The following is a 14550-nucleotide window of genomic DNA, read 5'->3' as shown; positions in this document are numbered from 1 at the left end:
TCCTCATTGTCTATCAACCCCCTTTCCCCCTCCTCAGACTCCCTCATCATCTCCCACAGTGATGTTTTGCAGTAGAAATCTCTTTTCAGCTTTATGACAGGAGGGCCAGCAGGAGGAGTCCTCCTAACCTTGGCTTCTTGGCAGCTTGTGATGAACTAGGGGTAACTGAATTATAACACAGTGGGATAACATCCTGTTCTGGGTGTGTTTATACCTAAATAAAAAAACCTCAGCAATATGTTAACAGACTCTGGCAGGCAGTTACTGAATCCTAACTCCAATGTGCATTTTCAGAGCAGTTGGCTTTTGTTTTCAAAATGACGGGCTTAGCTTTACATCGACAGATAACTGACAGTTATAAACAGCTGATAAACTTACAGTTTAGGGTTTGTCGTCGCTTTCCCTTGTCAAATGATAATGTGCTCATGTAGGTTAAATGTTCCTGCAGCCTGCAGACAACCTGCCTGAGCTTTGAGTGAGGGGAAAGACAGGACGGGGGGGAATCAACTCGCTTCAACCAAAGATGATATAGGACTTCAACCTATTTAATGTACAGTCCATGGTTCCAACTCACTATTTGGACTGTAGTACTTAATTTTGAAGGCCAGGGTCTTACGAACAGTATGTTTCACCATTAAAGCTGCAGTAAGTAGAAAGCCTGAAAACAGCGTCTGTGTCCAAAAAACACAGACAGAGGAGAGAGACTACATTTAAAAACATAAGGATTCAGAGTGAAGATACAAAACTACTGAGAGCTGAACATAAGAGACTTTAAAAATGTCTTTTTGTCTGCTCTCCTGCACACACGACCTCAGTATCACAACGCTTACTTTTTGGAGGGGGACAGAAAGTTAGCTTGTCACTGTTGGGCCACGGCCATGACGTGACTGCAGCCTGCTTGGAGAGTCGGGTTCACGGTTCATGTCGGTGTGGCTCTCTGCTATATAAGAGGTCATAAAAATGCAACTCAGCGGCAAAACAGTTTGACTGCGCGGCCAAAAATGTCAAAATGTACAAAAGCACGGCCTCATTTCCTTACCCTGTAAACAGCGCAGTCAGCTCCTCCATGGTGCTGCTGCACATAGGTATACAAGCAAACATGAAGATACTTTCCACTTTTCAATACCAAAAGTTTAAAAAACAAACTCTGAGCTCTCATCTGGTTAGTCAGCACATCCGTAATTGTTTCGTGAACCACTGCTGCAGAGGGGCTGAGAGGAACAGGAGTAAAAGTAAATCCACTTTTTCATCTCAAAAGTTTCAAAAACAAATGCTCTGGTCTGGCTGCTCCACAGCTCCACGATTTCTTCGTTGCTGTTGCAGAAAGTTGAAGCAGGAGTGAAGATAAACCCTCTTTTTAATCCCAAAAGTTTGGAATATACACTCTGAGCTCCTTTCCTGCCTGTAAAGTAGCCGACATCACAGCAAGTCTGGCGTTTTTTTTCCTCCAGAAGCGCCCTCCTCTGAAGAGCTCCCCGGCTCTGAGCAGCTGTTTGTCGGCTCCGTGTCTCACCTCCGCCCGGTCCTCTCGGCACTCCGCAAAGCTCCGTGACACGCGTGAATGAACACAACTGAAGGTGAACTCAAAAGTAACCGAGTGAGCTGACAAACTCCTGGGTTGAGCATGTTGCTCATTAGGCTAATTAGGCTAATGCTGCTTTATAGCGACTTTTCCTGCAGTAGTTTCCGTCATTGATTCAGGGTCTCACCGAAGGAAAGTGCACGCGCAGCTGCACTAGCAGTAGGAGTCCCCAGGTCCTAAAAGACATATGATTGGTTTAAGTCTACCGTCACGGGGCAGATTCTCTAAATGCTGAAAACAGAGCCACAGAGGAGGTGCAGAAGTGCAGCTCACTGTCAGAACACCGAATTTACAATATGCTGGAAGGTTTTTTATGAAATTCTTTCTCAATTATACCAAAACAGTGTTGTCTACTGGAGCTTTAAGGGTAGGGAAAGATTGCAGGAAGCCAGTTAAAGTACAGTCCTCCAACCATCCTGAACTCTTTTCTTTCAACCTCAAATCTTCTAAAAGCAATATCTTCATTTGCTAATGTACATAAAATAAACATGGGTTTTAAGTGTCAAAGTTTATGAAAAAGACAGTCTGACTTTACTGTGTCACTACCGGGGCACAAATTCTGGTAAAATATGCAAGTGTTATTAGTGTTATAAGTTAATTCTGTTTGACAAAGGAAAAACTAGTCCCATTTGTGGATATCTGAGCTTTGAACAATATCAATAATGTTCAAATATCTTTGCGGTGGTGGTAAATATCTAAAACAAAAAATCTTTTCACTCTTAATTAAATCAGAGTTCTGTCCTCTGCTGTGTGGGCAAAAGCAGTGGAAAACCACAAACTGTCCTAAGTGGTGTAGTCAGCCTCCATCCCCATCCCCCGCCTGAGCTGCACCCTGGGAAGCAGGGTGTGAAAAGAGGAACCTTGTTAAAGGTCAGGCATGATGGTACAGCTCTTAATTCACAGCTTTTCTTCTCACATCTTCTCACAGGGAATGGGCTGTGCAATTGTGGCAACTGTGAGTGCTGGGACGGCTGGACAGGGAATGCTTGCGAAATCTGGGTGGGAGCAGAGTACTGAGGAGGAGAGGACACTGGTGTTAAGAGACAAGAAGCCTGGCTGCCCGGAGCGACCAGAGCGCCACCGATGGCCACCACCAGGCTGGTAAAACACCACAGCCTGGAGAAGACAAAACTAAACACGGATGTGATTCTGCATAATTAACAGCATTCATTCTTTTATTGTACTGGTTACAAATTATTCTTTTAAAACTGGGTGTTGTAGGTGTAAAAGAAGCATAAACATATTACCTTGTAAACATTTGTTTCCAGAACCGCTTTATGTATAATTTTTTTTATAATATAGGAGTGCTTACATATTTCAGATGGCTACACGTAATAGGATGCAGGTACATTATAAATACAATTGTTAGACAGAATTTTTTAATGGGGACCTATTATGATTTTCCTTGTTTTCTATCATATAAATATATATATATGTAAAGTTACAATGCTTGTCAGTGGTAAAGTTGTAAAGGAGTTTCATATTTTCTGGTTTTCCCTCTGATGTCCTCTGGCTGCTCAACTCAAGTTTCTGATGGACAGGTATCTTTACTTGTTACTAAAGCAGCTATCCACTGCTGCTTATTTGCTGTACACTCCCCCAGTGTCTCAGAGTCAGAGTCAGCAGCGTGGCTAACTGAGCTAACTAGCAGTTAGTGGCTAAAGTTGCGAGCTGCTTACAACAAGTAAAGCTTTGTCCATCAGGAAACTCAGCCGGAGGACATCAGAGGGAAAAACAGAGAATATGTCCTCCGTAAAATATGATCCAGTTTCATCAAAATCAGTGAATAGAGTTATTAAGTTGTCTACTTGCTTATAGTAATCAGTCCCCAGAAAAACTCAGCTCCGGCTGCCTTTTGCTTTGTTTTTCCAACTGAATTCTTGTCTCATTTTCCGTCTGATAAACAGCAAATGAATCACATTCGGTGCCCTGTATCATTATTTTCCATGCTGAGATGGTACTCTGAAGCACTCGGGGTGCTGAAGTCTTGTATAGCCGCCAGTTTTTAGTCTCTGAACAAACTAGCCAACTAGCGGCTGAAGTAACTGCTAATAACATGTAACAAGTAACACGATCTGTCCATAAGGACCAGAAATATTTTCTGCATGAAATTTAATTTAGTTTTATCAAAATCTGTGAATAAAGTTGTGTTTTTGTACAGTAATCAGTGAAGGCCTGCAGCCACCACTCCGGTGTCTTGTCTGTGTGGAGCTCACAAGGAGAGGGCGTGCGGCCCCTTGGCAGGTTTCTGAGAAGCTAAAGGAGACGGGAGAGACGGGAGCTAAAACAGCTTGTTTCAGCTGCAGGTTGAATTAAGGGGCTACGTAATGGGCCGGTATATGATAAATAAGGATGCTTTTGAAATATGAATCATGCAGGCCAACCCTAGTGGAGCCCAAAATGTAAATAGAGCTGGAAATGAGCATAATAGGTCCCCTTTAAGGTGACATTTTTGGAATATGATGGACACTGCGGGAGATAATGTGGGCCTGTTTTTAATTGGCACAAAGTGGTGTGTTGTTCTCAAATTCACAAATTCAGTCAAAGGCTCGAGGCAGTTACTGTTTGAGGTTTTTATTTCTTTTTAATAATAAAACATTAAATGTGCCGCATGACACAACATTTGCATGGAAAACAATGCGAAGACCTTAATCATACATGGTTACAAATTTGTTATAACATGACATAACTCCAATGGGCATACTTGCAATGGTATATATATTTTTTGAAAATAAATCATTTTAATAGTGCCTATTCTTCTCCACCGGGAAATCAAACCAAACAATGAAACGCCATGAAACGCACACTGTACTGGAGGCACAGTACGTGATGGACATTTCTCACTCAACTCATACTAGTGATAAGGTTAAACTCTAAGTGGAGGAAACAAAGAGAGGGCATACATAGTTCAGTTGTGGCATGCTGGATGTCCATGTCACTTCGAAAGGTGGCATCAGGGGATGAGAGCTGCATTGACACAAGAGCTCAGTCACCACTTGAAAAGAGGACAGATAAGAAGTCACAAAGAAAATTTAATGTAAATTCTACTTTGGCCTTTTTCATGCTTAAACTAGCCAACCCCTCTGTTTTCTTTGTCCCATCAAAAATGACAGGTGCAATAATATACTGCACACTATATTGCATTAAGTATGTTACTGACATTACAGTACACCTTTATATAAATATTTTATTCAATATGTTGTATATGTGTATACAACAAACACAAACTGTATAGTGTAGACAAACTCGTTGCATATATGTATGTAAAATTAGCGGTACATACCAACAGTTCTTGATAGACATAGCCTACTACATGCAGTTCATCAATGCCATCCTCTCCCCATGCAACAGATGGGACAATGTACAAAATAAGAGATTGAAAACAGAGCGACAAAGGAACTAAGTTTGCAAGAATATCCTTGAAACGCATCTGAAGAGGAGGGGAAACAAAGCATAAGTGATCGGGATCAGGAGACAACATCACACGCGACCCGTATACGAGAGAAAAGATGGACGAACGAAAGAAACGGTGGTTACAGAGATCCAAACAGAGATGTACATTTACACACCAGTCATTTACAAAAATAAAGTCAGTCTTGGAGGAGCCAGTTAACTGGACTGCAGGGCTGGAGCAGCAGCCAGCCCAGCATGTAGAGTTTGTAAAGAGTGAAGGATGATTGGCTGTAATGAGGACAGAACGTCCGCCCCAAATACAATTACAGTGGTTTCCAGCTCCTGCACGTGTGTGTATAGTATGCCATTTTTGTTCTAGCATTAACAGCTTTGTACAGACAAATATTGAATTCTAACTGATGTGCTTTGATGTGCTGGAATAAGAAATGCTCATGTGTAATCCCAATAAACTTAAAATCATATTTACCAACTCAATTTCTTAATTTAGTTGTAGTTTTAGCGGCACACAGCAGCAACAGTCTACTTATTATTCTAAATCTTACCTAACAAAACTATCAGGAAAATCATTAAAGCAAGACAAACGTTATAAATCGATCGATCAGGTAAGAGCTTCGATAAACCGCTAACAGTCATGATGTGAATGCAAAAACAAAGTGCAGTGGGGTTACCCTTAAGATTAGCTGTGAGTGTGCTGTAGCCTACAACATGCCCATTCAACTCCCAACTTCAGTGCTCTTCAGCTTACAAGAGAGTGAAGAACGGTACCCATACCTTGTTCTGTATAGAAAATACATGCATGTGATTAATTCAAGGTATACGTACTTCTCCAAAAAATGACATCAGTCTAGACCTTCGGGGGGGTCTGAGCAGAGTTGATTCTTACCGACATAACAAATGCTGTCACAGTGAAAGCTTCGATGGATCAGAATCAGAGAGAGAATCAGGATTTGTTTTCTGTTTTTTTTTTTTTTTTCTTAAAGAATCAGTTCGTCTTGGGATGAAAAAAGACTTTGGTCATTTCAGAATGAATACATCTGAGTGTGGCTCTTTCGATGGATAATGCTACGTGTCCTCTACATGGATGTATCTGGTGGGTGAGGCACCTTTGGCCCAGTGGGGACTGGGAACCTGTTTTTGCATGCCAGGAATCAAGGTCCAAACAGGCACGTGATAGGCCAAGATGATCAGTACTGGACTCTGCATGCTGAGCTAGGAGACAAATCCTCTCGTAATAATAATAATAATAATAATAATAATAATAATAATAATAATAATAATAATATCTAGTCGTTTAAAAAAGTTATGATTTTAATAGTTATTTTCCCTAAGTTTTATACAGTGAAAATGTTACAAGCCATCTCTTGTATAACTGCTGCAAGAAGAGAGAACACAATATTAACCTTGCCCATGCTTTTGTTTGCTGAACCAAATAGAGATGCAGCCAGTATAAATGTCGCCTACTGGTTTTCAGCCATGTTGTCTTCTGGCCTTAAGTAGACACTGCCATAAGATGGCTGCCAGTGCTGCAGTTATAGACCATCTGGGTCAAAGCCACAAGCCTTGCCTCGTAGTCCAAAGAAGTCAGTGAGTGAGGGACAGAGGCCCACAAGGCCTAGAGATATTCCTAGAGCCCACGCTCTGAAATAAGATTAAAGAAAAATAGACTTCAGGTTTTCTATTTACCAGAGAAGGCGGACTGAACCGCTGGTGGGACTTAGATAGTGATATGTATACACCATTCCTTACAGCGCTCTCCCACCCACACACACATCTGTTTATAAATGTGTGTGTGTTTGTATGTGTGTAGGGAGCTCCTCGCATTGATTGCAGTGGCGGTAATTAGCACTTCATCAACAATGATTGCAGGAGCTATCTGCCAGCCTCCAGTGTGTTTTTATCAGACACAAAAAGCAACATCTCGGATTTTTTTTTTTTACCCCACAAACTTGTCTGTAAGTGTGTGTGTGCATGTTGTAGGCAAGAAAAAAAAATTGGATCTTTTTTTTTAATATTCGTTTGTTTTTTTTTATGCCACATCTGTGTGAATGTGTTTCTTAGAAAATCACACAACTCCCTTGCAAAATGTTTTTATCTTTTCTAGGTTACTTGACAAAGAGAAAAGTGTGTGACTAGAGATAGAAAGAGAGGGAGAGGGGAACATACTCGTAAAAAATAGAGGACGACAGTCCAAATATTTACTCTATCTATACAGTCTCTATCCCAGAACATAGCTGGTGAACTGTGGTATAGAAAATAGATCTGAAGGTACACAGACTCTGCTGCAACAGGGCATTTTATAGAGAGGGGGGAAGGTTTCTTGAATGAACCGTCAGCAAGCAAAGTACCACGAGCGTGGCTGTGAAACACGCGTTATTCACATGAATTCTCACAGTTTCAGAGGAATCTGAAGGCATTCCATGATCAGAGGTCCTCTTCCCTCCTGTGCTGGAGAAACGCAGCTGCCTCAGAATCCTTCCGTCCGTGTGGAGACAGCTGGAGAAAGGGAGGACGAGGCAGAGGGAGGAGGACTAAGAGAGGAAAGGGAGGGAGGTTCGCCTGGATCTGATCCACAGAAGAAAAGAGGGTCTGGAGTCTAGTCGGGGAAAGGCCCTGCCTCTGTCACATTCCCTCCCCCCTCCACACACACACTCACACACTGGGCACTGGGCAGGTGTGGCTATGTGGCGGGCTTGTCGGGCTTGCTGACAGGTTTGCCTCCGTTCATCACTGCTGGCTCACTTGTGCTTTTACTAGGAGGTACCGCCGCCTTGGGCACCGTCTCTCCAACATCATGCAACGATGGCTCTCTGTACATGGCGACTGGAGGAGCAGACGATGAGAGAGGAAGAGACAGACAGGAGAAAAGCGGTTAGCAAGAACAATTTCCCTGCACTTTTGAGTTTATCTGTCTTGCACTATCCCCTAACAGTAGTAACAGCTACTACCCTTTTTAAAAGTCTGGTAACACTTTATTTGAAGGGGTGTGCTTAAGACTCACACTGCACTGCCATAACCATGTCATGACACCTGTCATAAACATTACGGGGTCTTTACAAATTAAAGTGTCATTTGGTCCATTATGTCATTTTTAATGCAAAGTTGCCATGATTTGAGATATCAACTTGAGATATGTTAACATTAAATTAAACTGTCATATGTGGCTGTCGTGAGGCCATTATAAGTGCGTCATGAATATTTTTCTTGACCTCAATCAAAGTGGTACCATTTGGACTTGTCATAAAGGTGTCATTAAATGTCACAAGGCCAGTTTGACAAAGAGTACAGTACCAAGGTGATTTTGCTTACAGAGTTCGCTGATGGACAATGTTTAGCTAGTTTACTTGTTGCTAAAGTAGGCTAATTGGTGTCTGCTGCTATCTGTGACTGGTGTTAGCTTGGTTAGCTGTGCAGCTAATTACTCAGCCCCAAGGTTGCAGGAACCAAACTCAGCGAGAAAACCACACTGGTACTGTATTCCCAATCAAACTGGCCACTATGTATGTTGTAGGCTTTGTTTGACCCTGGTCCAGCTGGGATCTATAGCCCAGCCAGACTCAGCTAAACACTGGCAATGCTAGCATGGCGGGGGAATGCACATGTGCATTTCTCAGATATGAAAAAAACAAGTTCTTTCACCAGCTACTTCTGTTATCAACTCCAAAAAAAAGGCTTCAGATAATTCACATAATTGATTGAATGACACTTAATGACAACAGCCATAAACATTCATATAGACATATGACAGTTTTATGTACACTCCTTCAAATAAAGTGCTACCAAAAGTTTTTCTTCCTCCAAACATACGATAAAGACAGTCTGCAATTTACAAATTGAAAAACAGCTGATACATTTCTTGCCTATGGGCTTCACGCTACCATCCTGACGTGCTTCTGTCTCCTTCAGGGCTAATTCTGAATCTAAGTACACACTTTTCAACAAAACAGCAAAAAGTGTCTCATTATCCTCCACTTTACACCCACTACACTACAGCTGTATTACTATCTTGACAGGACACTTCAGCTTGATTCCATGTTTAAATGATGGGAAGCAATCAGGCTGGTGGCTGACAAGAGTGATGGTGGCATCTGCTGGACTATCAACATTTCATACTGCACTTACAGAGCTGCCATGCCTCCTACACTGTATGCTTACAGCAGCAAAATCAGCACATGAATACAAAATATGTCAAACAGACATTTCACATAGTTGTACCATTACTAAGGATAGAATCAGGTCTTATAGTATGGGACATCTGTCTTGTATTCTAACAAGGGTAGTCATGCCTCATTATTTTCAATTTTTGATTCAAATACATTCAGATTTATTTATGTCTTCACCTAAACGTTATATTTCCTGCTGCATTAAAGTGCTATCTTTTACTGTAACAAGGTCTCTTGCAATGTTGACAACTGGAAAACTGCTTCAGGTGCTAAAAACTGAAAAGAAAATGGGGAAGAAATGCTAATTATGCCCCTTGAGTCCCTCTAAATAAGTGAAGACAAAACAAAACAGAAAGCTGTTAAACTATGTTTCTGTGCTGTATTTTTTCTTAAATCCGACTTTCACCTGTTTTTTTTTAAAGGTCAGCTCACCCAAAACATTGAATTATTAAAGTTCCCTTCCAGACATACAAAGTATGCAAAAATACTCTGCTGTGAAAAAATATTTTGTTTAACATGGCTTTCCTACATTAAAACTGGGCTGGAGGCAAATCGAATCTTTCTCACTTAATGAAAAAATTCAGAATCTGGCCTCGTGCCCTTCCCTCCACCGCTCCCTGTCCAAGGTCCAGGGTCTTTTTTTGGTCCATGAACCCCTTTGCTAATAGAGACACAAAGCAGAGAAATATATTGCATGGAATATTTTTGTGCCTTACCTGTAGCTGCTATGTCAGCAGCAGTTGTAGTGTGTCTAATTTTAGATGTGTTAACCTCACCCTCTTTTGTTTTTGAGGTGGAGGGTATGTCAGAGTCTTTTGCTGGTGAAGTTACAAAATGATCTGTTGTTGCTCACAAGAGTGTCTCTTCACTTGGGCTAAAAATAGAGCTAATCGAAGAATATGTTTTAGCTAACTAATTTGCCGTCATGGATAGGTGATGCACAGTGATTTAGTTGGTTAGCTCGCTCACATGATTGCACAAGGATTCATGGGTAGCCTTTTGCCAATGTGTAAATTAAATGTTTAGGGTGAAATGTGAAAAACCTTGCACACATACAAGTCAGTAGTCAAGGTCAGAAAGTTTTGTCAACATAAACCTCAGTAAAACACATTTTTGAAATAAAATACCTTACTGTGAGCAGAAACTGCCCACCAGATTCAGCTTTAGTGGGGGTATTTTGGCTAAAATATGAGATTTCTGCTGCCCAGTGTAATGGCCTTCTAACATGGAGGTGGATATTTCAAAACCCCTGAACATTAACTGAAAAGAGGAAATATGTTATTTTGCGATTTGGGTGAACTGACCTTTTCAAGGATAAAACTGGTGATACTGAGTATTTTTCTTAATGTCAACAAATCTCAAATGTGTTAGGTCATCTCTCAAGTCATACCAATTTCTGCAGTCTGTGGATCTCAACCCCAAGGATACTAGTTCCTACACATGTATGGATTTTTAAAAAGGTTCCGTATTTTCATTAAAACTGCCAGGCGCTGTAGTTTTTAGCAAATGATACTCAAACAGGAGTATTGGTGCATCTATCAGGGACTACTTTCACCTGTGGATTAATACACATTTGGTGCTCTAGTGAGTGTTGATGGCAGCAGGACAGTGTATATGAGATTGACAAACTACAGTGTCCATGTCCATCTTAATAAATGAACATGTCAAAGTGCTTCACAGTCTAGAGAAATAGTTAAGTTATACTAGGCTGCAAAGAAAATAACTGATAATGATTCAATTCATCCTTGGTTTTGGTGGTTTTGGTGTTTTCTTGGAAACTGCTAACTTAAAGAAAAAGAAGACATCACTACACCTATCCTTATATACTGAAAAACAAATTAACATGTTAGCATGTGAGATACAGCATGAAGTCACATGTGACAAAACAAGAACAGCGCACAACATGAGTGCAGATAAACCAGGACAGGTCAGCTCGCCAGTATGGCAGTTTTTTTTTGTGGATATTTTAAGTTGGACTGTCACACAGTGTGGGGCTTGGACATTTGGAGGAAGCTCATCAAAAGGAGCCAGCTGAGGTGGTAGAGCTGGAAAGCGTTGCTGGAGAGAGGGACATCATGCTTGGCCAGCTGCCACTGTGTCCCGACCACAGATGTGAATGAATGGACAACTTTCAACCACCGTTGTGTGTAAAGTACAGGAATACCTTCACTATCATGACAGACTTTTCATCTATATTTCCCGGGCCTCATTGAAATGTGACTCCTCATCGATATGTGTACCCTTTTACTTAACTCTGCATGCCTAACCATAAACTACCACTCAACTGCAGAGGGCACCAGAAACACTATCTGACAGAGAAACACACTTTGACACAACACGGGATCACTCTTCATTTTTCATTTCACTCAGAAGTCTGTGAGTGACAGATGATCAACGCCATGTTGGAAGTGAGAGAGCTGAAAGAAGCTCACTAATGAAATCCTCACAATTTTATATTGAATTCAAGAACAAGCAAAAACTATTTTAATGATGTGCCTTGCATAGTAATAACATTGCTTTGCAAGTAACTACAGGGGTTGGTATTGGTGTGGAATGGTGAGTAACTTCAGAAGAAGACATTAAGAGAAAAACCATGAATTTATTCATTTACATAGTCTATAATGGTGACATAATTCTTCTGGGAAAATCTGTGCCCATTTACTTCATAAAAAAAAAAGCTAAGCTAAAAAAGTTATCTATTTCCACTGTAATTTCAATTCACTGGAAATATAAAACCAAAAATTAGTCCTAGATGTTAGCTATGCCTCCCACATCAGAAATAAATTGTTAACTAACCCTAATACTCTGAAGTGCAGTCGTAAAAGTTATTTGATCTCACTTGCTCTGAGTGTTTATTACAGTACGTACCTTCTAATGGCTTGGGCAGGAAGTGAGCAGCTGGTTTTGTTTTTTTCACTCGGTTCCCCTTCATGGCTTGGCCCTCTTTATTGAGCCCTAGGAACCAAGCTCTCCCCGACTCCTGTTGTCTGTACAACATGGACGAGTAGATCACATAGTAGTTCTCAAACACCGACTCTTTGAACTTGCACTCCGCTGTAAAGAGTTCCTGCAGAGACAGACACAAGCACGAGATAGATTGTAAGATTACAGGCCTTTCAAACCAGAAACAATACTTAGATTTCATCTGAATATAACACGACAAAGACATTCCAGTGGACTCAAATTAATAATTCATGGTTCATATTATGTAAGAATGAAACAGCTGTCAGATTTATAATTTATATTTTAACTTTTATGGAGGTCAGCAGGACAAATGCCACCTTTATTCCACACTCACAGTGTAGAGAATAGTGTTATGGCAGGCGCAGTAACTGCCTCGCCAGGTGAAATGGACTTCATACCTCCACCTGTCATGAAAGGGATGAGCGCTGCAGAGTGTATCTCGCTATAATCAGGTCCGATTCAAGCTGAGCCTAATGACCTGCTCTGATGAAATGCAACTCTCATTCTCTCCTTGGCCTTAACCTTGACATCAAATGTAGGAGCACTCGTTTAGTCAATTAGCTCATGTTCCCGGCAGAAAGTATATATTGTTCAGCGCTGACCCCAACACCTCAGCACTGGAAATATCAGCACTTCCTCCCACCTAGATGTCTACCCAGACACTCTTGGTTTGCTCCTCATTTTTTCCTAATTGGTAAAACCCAAAGGGAATCGGTCTTCCCAAATATTACATCTTCTATTAGCAATTTGTCTATGACTGCCTTCTGAACTTTGTACGAATAATGATAGAACTAATCAAGTGACTCCTCCATCCTTTACACCTCAATCTGGCAATGACGAATGAACACAAGAGGCACCACATCTCTCTTCGCCGTTGCCCATTCATCTCCAACCAGAAGGGTAATAAAAAGCTTTTCCACATTGTCCGCCCTGCCAGGCTAAAAATAAAGGCATTCATCGGGGTGTATTAATCAGAGCACACTCATCACAATGGAGAGTTTCACCACATCTGTTGTGGGCAGTTCATACTGAGTTGGCTCAAAGAACTACTGACAGTATAAGTTCTCAGTGCCAGCATCTGGAGGCTCTGAGGAGTCTGTCGAAGGACCCAAAATAAGGAAAAGTTCAATTTCTTTGCCACAAATTCACAAAAATGAAGATTGTGTAGTATGTTTTTTTGTATTGAGTGTCACCTTTCAACCTACAGAACACAACAAACTAATTTCTGTGCTAATGAAACACACAACAGAATCTCTGATGGCTTAAAACAAAAAGTTTTGGTACTACCTATCTGTAACTTTTTGATTCAGCTGTATTTAAATGATATGGGTAAAGATCATACAAAAACATGGTTTCAGCCAGTGTGTTGATGTCTTTTAGCTGATATGTCCAACCTGACATGACCATTCCTGCAAGGCTGGACTGCTTTGTGCCCAGTTCTAAATTCACCATGCTAACATGCTCTCAATGACAACCAAACATCAACAGGAAATAACAAAAAGTGGTGAGTTTCAATAAAACAAAATAGCTAACATTAATATATGAGACATGGTCCCTTACAACATACTAAGAATATCGTTATGGTGATTTTTTGCAACTAATTTTTTCCTAAGGCATCCTTGGATGAAAATTCAAGAGAAACCTTAGCTGAAGTCAGTAGGATTTTTCCTCTGGGGATTATGAAAGTTTGCAGAAAATTTCAAAGCAGTTCATGTTAGAGTGACTGACAGACATTACCATCCTTAAAGAAAACATTTGCATTGTTTTAATCCTCAATAATATCTCAGTAAAATTTTCATGTTTCACCGGGCTTTGATTTTATAGCTAAAGCAGTGGGGCTCTGTCTTTATAAATCTCCAGTACTGAAGCTGCGCAGGATGTTATTTATGGACTAAATGCTCAGTTCTGAACACAGGACACACCACGCCATGATTATGGTGTAATTAGCCCTTTGGTGAATTACCCCTGTCAGAGCTTATCCTCTAGACAGCATTCAGCTGAAAGCAGAGCAGAGCAGGAAGGAACGGAGAGACACTTGGGATGACCGTAATGATCCTGTGAAGCACCCGGCTGTATTTTAAGTGTCCTCTCTATCCTTGATTGAGGACTCGTGGGCATTTCTGAGTGGAACACACAAATGCACGATGCATAACAAAAGCATCAGCGGAGACGTTAAAATACTCACTTTGCACTCACAGTGTCATACAGTCCAAACAGTCATTGCAGGTCAGAGTGGTGATCTGCTATGTGGGATATGTGTTGGGAAATCCTACATCATGATGTTGGTCTGTCTCGCCAGCTATTACATTACACAAGAGAATTAACTTCAGACTATTCTAGTGGTAAATGTAGGGATTAGGATCAAAACTATTAATGTTGCTTCTGTCACAGCAGCCGAGCAAAACAATCCATTAATAGGCAGACACACTG

The 14550-nt window shown here is 40.9% G+C and overlaps 2 protein-coding genes across 3 annotated transcripts in view; one reads left to right on the top strand and one right to left on the bottom strand.

Moving 5' to 3' along the window:
- itgbl1 (integrin, beta-like 1) overlaps positions 1-3100 on the top strand; it is a 61437-nt gene extending 58337 nt beyond the window's left edge. Inside the window, exon 11 of the mRNA XM_084724861.1 lies at positions 2511-3100. Coding sequence (XP_084580987.1) covers positions 2511-2599 — 89 coding nt within the window. The 3' untranslated portion in view covers positions 2600-3100. The remainder of the gene's footprint in view (positions 1-2510) is intronic.
- A 1040-nt stretch (positions 3101-4140) lies between these two features.
- Positions 4141-14550, bottom strand: part of fgf14 (fibroblast growth factor 14) — a 144207-nt gene continuing 133797 nt past the window's right edge. For both annotated transcript variants that reach the window (XM_084724863.1, XM_084724864.1), the window contains exons 4-5: positions 12025-12223; positions 4141-7816 (exon numbers count right to left, since the gene is read on the bottom strand). In XM_084724863.1, the coding sequence (XP_084580989.1) occupies positions 7674-7816; positions 12025-12223 (342 nt within the window). In that variant the 3' untranslated portion in view covers positions 4141-7673. The remainder of the gene's footprint in view (positions 7817-12024; positions 12224-14550) is intronic.

This window comes from Lutjanus erythropterus, chromosome 8 (assembly GCF_056507025.1).
Source record: "Lutjanus erythropterus isolate fLutEry1 chromosome 8, fLutEry1.hap2, whole genome shotgun sequence".
Classification (NCBI taxonomy): domain Eukaryota; kingdom Metazoa; phylum Chordata; class Actinopteri; order Lutjaniformes; family Lutjanidae; genus Lutjanus; species Lutjanus erythropterus.
Note: the sequence above shows the minus strand (reverse complement) of the source record. Positions and strands in the feature narration are given on the sequence as shown.